This window comes from Sapajus apella, unplaced genomic scaffold (genome assembly GCF_009761245.1).
Source record: "Sapajus apella isolate SASKATOON/1434 unplaced genomic scaffold, GSC_monkey_1.0 scaffold96, whole genome shotgun sequence".
NCBI classification, from domain to species: domain Eukaryota; kingdom Metazoa; phylum Chordata; class Mammalia; order Primates; family Cebidae; genus Sapajus; species Sapajus apella.
This window is the reverse complement of record NW_022437036.1, coordinates 7,572,762-7,582,765: the sequence shown is the minus strand read 5'-3', so window position 1 is coordinate 7,582,765 and position 10,004 is coordinate 7,572,762. Positions and strand designations below refer to the sequence as shown.

The window sequence follows — 10,004 nt, the reverse complement described above, 5'->3', positions numbered from 1 at the left end:
TAGCCTTAAATATGGACGACGCTCTTCCGATCTGGTAGACCTGATTCAAATAGTGTTGTAGGGGAACCAAAAATGGCTTCCCTCCGTCCTTCTGGGTTCCTTGTTAGGACTCAGAGTTAAATTGACATAAGACAGATTAAGTGTTAAGTAAGTTCCTGCAGAGTAAACAGGATGTGCAGGTAAAGCGTTGAGCAGGCATACGGAAATTATTCAAGTCACGTTAACCCGACGTTAACAGTAGAATCTTTCACGAACTTTTCTTCTCGCCATACTACCCACTTCTGATTTTCATTCTTTATTGCTACTTGAGAATCTCATTTTTTTTTTCGTGCAACTAATCATTGTCCATAGGAGAAAAACGATATTTAATTACGTACATGAGTCCCACAAAATACGAGACTAAGAATTTGAAGTCAGATGATTAAAGCTTCCATAGCATCCTGAGCTACTGAGAGGATTGAATAGAGGATTGTGGGGCTGGAGCGGGGGAGTGGGCCAGCTGTAGCAAAGTTACGGGAGGGTGAACAGTATGGTGAATAAAGTTTGTTATGCAAACAGAAGAATTAGGTGATCCTCTGGTCTCATGTGATTTGAGTTAATCTTCCCTGGTTAATCAGGATTCGTGACAATTGAGGTTTTTTTGGAGGGTTAGACTTGAGGCAGGTGAGGGAAGCACCTACTGTTCTCTAAGTACGCACAGTTCAATGTAATCGGCCTGCCAAAGCATCTCGTTTTGGGCTGGCATTTCCTGAACTCCTTCAGTGGTTAAGCTCAGGGCTCGGAGTTGGCAATTCTGGTGTCTTTTAACCTTGGATAAGTAACTCAGCCACTTTTTATCTTGAGTAGGTGTCATGACATCCGTGAACTCATTTCATCTTTATTGTGTCCCAGGATTTTCTACTCAAATATAGACCTGTTCATGTACCACTTCACATACGTGAATACATTGAATGATTTTATTCAGTGAACTAATGCTTACAAAGTACTTAGCATGATGGTATCTGGCATGCAGGAAGTGCTTAATGTTAAGGGTTTATTATTGACATTCATCAATGTCATACAGTGTATAAGAAATCAGGCTCTTATTGAAAAAGGAAGTAAGAAAAAACTAAAATTAAAAAAAAAAAATCAGGCTCTGAGGTCACTTTTATTCTTTATTGCTGTTCCCCAGACACCTGTAGCCTTTTAATATGGTTTAAACACACATGTACATAAAGGCGTTGATTTTTGGTAAGCAAATTATCATGTTCAACAGTTGGAGTTCTTTTTTGAATAAACCAGTAACCATTTACAGTTTTTTGTCTTTTAAGACTGAAGGAAAACTTAGACACTTGTAAATCAGTGCATGCACAATGCTTCCAGATTTTTACTTTTTTTTTCTTTTTTTCATTTTTATTGTTTTGACGTTTATTGGCAATATTTTATTGGGCAGTTCACCTTTGAGTCTTTCTAAAGCATTCAACTTAGTTGAGCTTTTGTAGTCCAGTTGCTTTTTTTGCCTCATATTTTGATTATCTAATTAGGTTATATAATTACAATAACAAGCTCAGTTGCCTTAAAACAGGTTTTCAGAATGAACATAAAAGATATTAGTAAACAGACAGCTCAGCTAGCGGAACCAGCAGTCCAGACCTTGAATAGCAGCTGTCTTGCATATTGCAGGTACCAGTCAATGTTTAATTAACAGAAGAAATGGAAGATTCTGGGATAGCAATAAAGAATCATAGGTAGGTAGTTTGATGGAGAAAAAAAGTTGATGAAAGATTGTACCGTAAATATTGGCTAATGTGATTTGAATGATTTCTGTATGCCAGGCACTATGCTCAGGCCTTTGTATGCACCACCTTGTTTAACTTCCAGTAACTCAGCAGCTGAAGAACCTGAGGCTTAGAGAAATGACCAAAGATATTAAGCTGGTAGAGATGGGATCTGAGTCCTGCAACATTAAGTCTGACCAAAGAGTCCTATGTTGCTTCTGTGAGTTACTAGAGTCTCTACCCTTCACTATCCATTTTCCCTTTTTGCAGGTGGCAGGGAAACTGTCTTCCTCTTCTCCAAGATGTACAGAACCAAAGTGGGCTTGAAGGACCGCCAGCAGCTCTACAAGCTGATCATTAGCCAGCTGCTGTATGACGGCTACATCAGCATCGCCAATGGCCTCATCAATGAAATCAAACCTCAGTCTGTCTGTGCACCCTCGGAGCAGCTCCTGCATCTCATCAAACTAGGTAGATGGTGAACGCAAATCTATACATCCTGTGGCAAGGTTTTAGATGTTTTCAAATGGCAGAATTTTTCAAGATTATTCTTGTTTTGTTTTAGTGCCTAGTACATGCCGGGCACTTGAGTAAGTAAGTAGTTCAGTAAGTAAGTAAGGGGCAAGCCGAGTTCAGATTATGAAGATTTTAAGCTGGTTCTGGCCAGGTGGTCTTCATACACATTATCTGGAACACTCTGTTGTTGTATTACTGACTTCCTTCAAATTTTACATCAGATGTCATCTGGGTTGTCTTCACCCCTCCTGAAATAATCCGACCCTTTTCTACATTTTCCCAATTACCCTACCATAGTGATCCCATTTATTTTATAACAGTCACTTTGAAATTTCCTTTATCATTTGGGTTGTTTCCTGTATGATCCTTACCCCCCCACTTTGCACCCATTGCCCCCTTGTCAGAAAAAACTACAAGTTCAGTAAGGATCGGGACCTCGTATTATTCAGCAGTGTATCTTGGTGCCTACCTGGCTAATAATAGAAAGCACTCAGGAAAATACTGAATTACCAAACATGTTCATACCCTTTGACTTGGCAGTGCCAATTGTGAGCATTTCTTCTGGGGAAATAAAATGAATAAACTGCAATGCCCACAACATGGAATTAGCTGTAAATTTTTAAATATCCATAAAATGGAATACTACAGCATAATAAAGATGAATATTTATTAGCGATGTTTTGCATGATTAAATGAACAAGTAAGTCACAGCACGTTACACAGCATTGGTCTATTATTGTTTTGAAAATAAAACAGCTGTGCATGGGAAGGGTCCTGAAGAATTTATACCAATACGTTAACAGTCATTATCTCTGGGTGGTAAAATTCAAGGTCATTTTTATTTTCTTGTTCATCCATAGTTCTAATTTTTCCTCTACTGATCAATATATGATTTGTCAAGTTATTTATAAATTTTAAATGCATATTCTTGATGAACTTCATTTTTTTTATATCAACTTTCAAATACATTTCACTAGTATTCATATTAATAATGTAGCTGACTTAATGAGCATCAGAGCTGCTACTAACACATCTCAACCCTGAAAATACTAAAATGTGGAATAAAAAAGTAGATAATTTAACTACAGAACTGCTATTTTTTGAGTTTCTGTAGTTGTAGATAAAGTAGTAAATTCTGGAGGCAAGAACTGGGAAATGACTTTGTCTGTTGGAGCCTAACCTTCCAGCAACCCATGTGGCCTCACAGTGTGGTGAACTTTGAATACCATGGGCACTATACACAGTTTTGTAAAGCATTAGGTGTCATGCATCTCCAAGAAATAGGAAGTTGACACTGGTGAGCATTTTCCAGTTTGGATTTAGAATTTTGTCTTGGCCTTGAAAAAAGAAAAAAAAAAAAACACACACACTTGTTATGCCCTTAATTTTTTATTTCTTTCAGGAATGGAAAATGATGACACCGCAGTGCAGTATGCAATCGGTCGTTCAGATACTGTTGCCCCTGGCACAGGGATTGACCTGGAATTTGATGCAGATGTCCAGACTATGTCCCCAGAGGCTTCTGAGTATGAAACATGCTATGTCACATCGCATAAGGGACCATGCCGTGTAGCTACCTATAGTAGAGATGGACAGTTAATAGCTACTGGGTCTGCTGATGCTTCAATAAAGATACTTGACACAGAGAGGATGTTAGCCAAAAGTGCCATGCCAATAGAGGTAAAAATTCCAGTCACATACTTACTGCTTGCCTTCTGTTTTTCATTTTTGGAAAATGAGAGTATGTTCAGACCGGCTTTAGTTGCCACAGTTGTGGATTGTGTACTTTGATTCAGACACGTTTTGTACCTTGAGCATCTCTTCTTGTTGGTCTAGGTCATGATGAATGAGACCGCACAACAAAATATGGAAAACCACCCAGTGATTCGAACTCTTTATGACCATGTGGATGAAGTCACATGCCTCGCTTTCCACCCAACAGAACAGATTCTGGCTTCTGGTTCAAGGGATTATACTCTTAAATTATTTGATTATTCCAAACCATCAGCAAAAAGAGCCTTCAAATACATTCAGGTAGGAATCTTTGGAAAGGAGCTTTACGTTTTTTTCTTAAATACAGTGAGCTACTCTATGACTATTCTCTTTTTAAAAGTAGTCTTGGTGATCATCCTGTGAAACAAGAGTTCAAACCAGGATGCATGCCAGATAGCATGTGGATCAGATTTTGCTGGCACATACTGTCATCTGCCTGCTTCCTCTGGCTGGTCAGAGTTTATAAACTGACGCTTTGAAGGGTTTGGAATCTGTATTACTCTTTAAAGGTTGCAGATCCCTGTTAAAAGCAAAACGTGACCAATTTCACTAACATATAACTTATACAAGTAAAAGAAAAACCATTCAGTTGAAAGTATTGTTTACTGCCAAGGTGACATTTGGTACCCTATTTTGAGTATGCATTGCAGAAACACTAATGTTTTCGTAGTGGCTTCTGTCTGTTTGATAATTAAACTAGGCTGGTTGCAGTGGCTCATGTCTGTAATGCCAGCACTTTGAGAAGCCAGAGTGGGAGGATCACTTGAGCCTAGAAGTTTTAAGATCAGCCTGAGCAATACAGTGAGACCTCGTCTCTGCAAAAAAACAAAATTTTAATTAGCTGGCCATGGTGGCACGCGCCTGTCCCAACTATTCAGGTAGTCCCAACTACTCAGGCTTCAGAGGCAAGGATGATTTGAGCCCAGGAGGTTGAGCCTGTAATGAGCTGTGATCATGCTACTGCACTCCAGCCTAGGTGACAGAGCATGACCCCATCTGCAAAAAATAATAACAAACTTAATTTTTTACTCAATATTTGCAGTCCTAGAGCAAATTAAAGAAGCCCTTAGGTACAAGTTGTACTTACCTTCAGTAACCATACATGAGTGTGTCATTGTCTGATAATACTCCATCCTGAGTTCACTCAGTGTTCTTTTACAAATAATGAAGCTCACTTCTGTAGTTTTTGGAATATAACCAGTAAATACTTAGTTTTGGAAATATATTCAAAAAATACTTTGATGTATTCCAGAAAGTGCTTTTATTCATTACAATACCTCTGTAATATCTAATCATTGTTTTATGGACTTTTTTCATCAGCCAGATATTTTCCACATTTCCTCTGGATTTAATTGTTCACCAGTTGATCACTTGTGTTAATGTCTCTGTCCTAACAGGAAGCTGAAATGTTACGCTCCATCTCTTTTCATCCTTCTGGAGACTTTATACTTGTTGGAACTCAGCATCCTACTCTTCGTCTATATGATATCAACACCTTTCAATGTTTTGTCTCTTGCAATCCTCAAGATCAACACACCGATGCTATATGTTCCGTTAATTACAATTCTAGTGCCAATATGTACGTAACTGGAAGCAAAGATGGCTGCATCAAATTATGGGATGGTGTTTCAAATCGATGCATCACAACTTTTGAAAAAGCACACGACGGGGCTGAAGTTTGTTCTGCCATTTTTTCCAAAAATTCTAAATACATTCTCTCAAGTGGAAAAGACTCTGTAGCTAAACTTTGGGAAATATCAACAGGACGAACACTGGTCAGATACACTGGTATGTGAGAAGTTGATGTTACTTAATGTTTCTGTAGTGTTACACTTTCGAGAACTCTCCTTTAGGACCTCACAATAGAGTAACACAATAAGCCTAAGGCAGATGTTGTTACCCCTTTCTTAGATCAGAGGAAACCCAGACTTAGAGATGAAGCCGTTTAGCCAAGGCTACAGTTCGTAAGAGAGCTGGAAATAGAACTATGCTTTCTTAACTTTGCTGTTTTAAGCGCCTTCTATCATGGACTAGGTCTGGATTCCACGCAAGTAACATTTGAGAACCTGGTGGTCCATTTGTAGCTTGGCCTGCCCTCTTCCCACAGAAACCTGAAAGCAATCCAGAGAAAAAGCTTCAAGTAGTAGATCGGTATTATTAATATATACATTAGGGAAAGATGGCTGAAAGGTAAAATCTTAGCCCATGGTCAAAGGAAACCACATGCGTTCTGAATGCAAGTATAAAGTAGGCTCAGCAGACAAAAAAATGGTATCCATTGAATTCTTACTAATTTTTGTTGGTCTCATTGGTAACAGTTGTACCTGTGGAATCTTTTTATAATGAAACCTATTTAAATTTATCCTATCACTAGTAGGGCCCAAGTCTGGTTATTTGATAGTGAATGTTAAAACACTGTGTCTTCTGTTCCTTGTAGCACCAAAGACAGTTGTTCGGTAGAAAGCCTTCAGAAAATTTGATTGTTTCCTCTATTTTGAGTTATGTTTGTATTGTGCACTAAAATTGCCAGGAGCATAACTCAAAAAAATTTTAAAATCGCAGGAAAACAGTATTGGACTAGACTGTGTTGTTTGCATTGAAGAGTCGGTGACATCTGACCCACTAGAGGGCAGCATAATCTGCCTTAGATTTGTCTCATTGCAACCAGTTTGCTTCCCTGCCATCTTTCTGGCTTCTAGTACAACTAGCAAATCTTAGGAAGAGCCGTTTTTATCGTAATTCTTGGTGACTTCATTGAAACAATGATATACAGTTGTTCTGGAAAGTATTATTAAAGAACTATATGTGTGTTGCAAAAAGATACAAAAGTGATCAGAGTAAATGTGAAAAGTACTCCCCTTTTAGAAGTTATAACTATTTCAAGGAATGTGCTTTATCTGGACAGATACCCACCAGTCTACTAACAAGAGCTTACATATTTGCTGTAGGAATGTTTTGGATGTTTTATGGTCGTATGAGATTGATTGGCTTGTTTTAGTGGGGAATAGCAGTGTGGTTTTTTGAAAATGTGATTATGCTAAATTTATAGGCAAATTCCCCTCTTCATTTTTTGTCATTTCACAGCTCAAGCCCCTGTCATGTCAGCATGTTAAGATTTTTGTTCCTAGTTTTAATAATTAGTTAGAATTCTAAGGGTTTTTGAAACGATGAAAAGAAAAACTATCAAGAAAACATTAGAAATTGGGACGTTAAAACTTAACTAAAAACACTATAAATAATCAAAAGGCAGGACTGGGGGAAATAGCCATAGCGTATATACAGATGTTAGTCATTGAGTTAATATCCTTAATCTATAAAGAGGACTCAAATAGGAAAAAGATGAGCCCAAACTAGAGAGAGAAGGAGCCAAAGGACAGGGGCTGCTTTATAAAAGAAAAATGGTCAGTAAATACTAGAGAAGGTGGCCAGCCTCGCTGCAGACCCAGGAAATGAATATGGGGACCTGGTTTTGTTCATCAGATTTTAGGTATTTTAAAGATTTATATTATCTAGTATTGATAGAGATTTGAGGAAATAATCATATTTTGTTGGTCAGAGTCAGCAGTAAAATATTTCAGCACAGTTTGGTGTCGTATCAAAATTTTAAATACATACTTTTTGACCCACTGTACCACTCTTAGAAATTCAACCTAACAAGGCAATTGGACAAGCAGGTACATGCCCATGAAAGGTTGTGTATCCCAGCATCATCTGGAGTGGCCGAAAGTTGGAAACAGCATAAATGTCCACTAAGAAGCACTGAGGAAATCCTTTATGCATCCATGGACAACATGCACCTTTAAAATCAGTGTGCATGCTAACATTGGCTGAGCGCTTGCACTACAAAGCCTCCTGTGCATTCTCTTCTTTTTATCCTCATAGCCTTAGGGGGTAGCTTCTGTCATTTGCCCATGGAAAGATGAGAAAATTAAGGCTGAGGGATATTAAGTAATTTGCCCAGGTTCACATCACTGGTAAGTGTGGAACCCACATCTGACCACAGAGTTTGTGGTTTTATCCACTAAGCTGTATTCTGTCTTTACAGATCTGTACTACATATGCTTCAATGTTAATAGTTTATGACATATGCTCTGACTTAAAGAATTTACAAATGAAGCCAGGCGCGGTGGCTCACACCTGTATTCCCAACACTTTGGGAAGCCAACGGGGAGGGGCAGATCATCTGAGGTCAGGAGTTTGAGACCAGCCTGGCCAACATGGTGAAACTCCATCTCTACTAAAAATACAAAAGTTAGCCAGACATGGTAGCTCATGCTTGTAATCCCAGCTACTCAGGAGGCTGAGGCAGGAGAATCACTTGAACCTGGGAGGCAGAGGTTGCAGTGAGCCCTTGCACTCCAGCCTGGGCAACAGAGTGAAGCGCCATCTTAAAAAAAAAAAAAATTTACAAGTGACCACATAACACTTAGGTATTTCAAAAGGGTATTCACCAAAATATTGACTATTACCTCTGATTGGTGCAATCATCAAGCAGTTTTTATTTTCCTTTTTATATGGTACTTTAAACATAAAAATATGTATTTTATTCATAGTCATAAAAAGGCTTCCTTTTGGATAGATACTCCTGTACTTTGTCTCAATAATTCTATTTCTAGGAATTTACTCCTAAGGAAATAAAGCTTTCTGTATAAAGGATATTCATTACATTACTTATAATTGATACAAACTAAATGTCAGGCAGTAAAAGAATTGTTAAATAAATAATGGTGCTTCTAAACATGAGGCACTTTGCGTCTAGTAAAAAACGTGGAAAAATGTACTCAACATAAAGTTGGTTAAAACTATAATAAAAATGTGTTTTTATGCCTCAGAGTACGTTAGGACAGTAACAGTATTGCTTCAGGTGATGGGCCTATCTTCTTTTTGAGACTGTGTTGCTCTTTCTCTGTTGTCTGTTACCCAGGCTGGTCTTGAACTCCTGGGCTCAAGCAGTCCTCCTTCCTCAGCCTCCCAAAGTACTGGGATTACAGACATGAGCCACTGTCCCTGGTTTGATTTTCTTTTTTGTACTTTTTTAGAGTTTCTGAAAGTGTACAAGGTGTATCACTTCAACAGGTTTAAAATGCTTTTGAACTGAATGCTAGAATGTTCTGAGGGTCTAAGATGTGGATTTAGCAAGCTCTCCCTCTCGGTCTCTGTGGCAGGCGCGGGTCTGAGTGGACGCCAGGTGCATCGGACGCAGGCTGTGTTTAACCACACCGAGGACTATGTGTTGCTGCCCGACGAGAGGACGATCAGTCTCTGCTGCTGGGACTCGAGGACGGCCGAGCGGAGAAACCTGCTCTCCTTGGGGCACAACAACATTGTACGCTGCATAGTGCACTCCCCCACCAACCCCGGGTTCATGACGTGCAGCGATGACTTCAGAGCACGATTTTGGTACCGGAGATCCACCACCGACTGAGCCACCCTCTCCACAGGGGGCTTTCTCGAGAACTCTGCCCTCCTCCCCCACGTCCTGTCTCCAGCTGCGGTCGTAAGTCAGTGCACCATCTTTGGCAGTTGTGCTGCCACCTCTGTCCACATCCTTCTTGGATTTGTATAAAAGAATCTTTTTTTACCTTGATGTAGAATCATGGTGGAAAAAGTTGGAAACACAGACCTGTGCAGTTCTACATTCACTGATTATTACAGTGTGATTTTCATCGGTTTTGTAAATACAGGCCTTGCCATTTCTTTTGATCTCTTGATTGAAGAAGGATAGGGTATTAAAGTGCTTTTGTCATGAGGAATTTTCATTTGGTTTCTTTTGTCAGCTTGCTTTCTTGTTCTGCCAAACCCTTTGTGTATTTCCTTTTCAGGTATATTTGAACAGATAAGTAGGCATGCAGCTCTGAGACCCCAGAGTTGTGCCATATCAGGAGCATTTTAGAGAATCCCTCAATTCTGTCCTGAAATGATGTTATTCTGATAATAAAGCTCAAATCTGCAACTTTA

At 39.1% G+C, this 10,004-nt stretch overlaps 1 protein-coding gene across 3 annotated transcripts in view; it reads left to right on the top strand.

Moving 5' to 3' along the window:
* CSTF1 (cleavage stimulation factor subunit 1) overlaps positions 1–10,004 on the top strand; it is a 10,965-nt gene extending 961 nt beyond the window's left edge. For all 3 annotated transcript variants that reach the window (XM_032257224.1, XM_032257225.1, XM_032257223.1), the window contains exons 2-6: positions 2,028–2,228; positions 3,676–3,953; positions 4,110–4,307; positions 5,444–5,834; positions 9,212–10,004. In XM_032257224.1, coding sequence (XP_032113115.1) covers positions 2,060–2,228; positions 3,676–3,953; positions 4,110–4,307; positions 5,444–5,834; positions 9,212–9,471 — 1,296 coding nt within the window. In that variant the 5' untranslated portion in view covers positions 2,028–2,059 and the 3' untranslated portion in view covers positions 9,472–10,004. The remainder of the gene's footprint in view (positions 1–2,027; positions 2,229–3,675; positions 3,954–4,109; positions 4,308–5,443; positions 5,835–9,211) is intronic.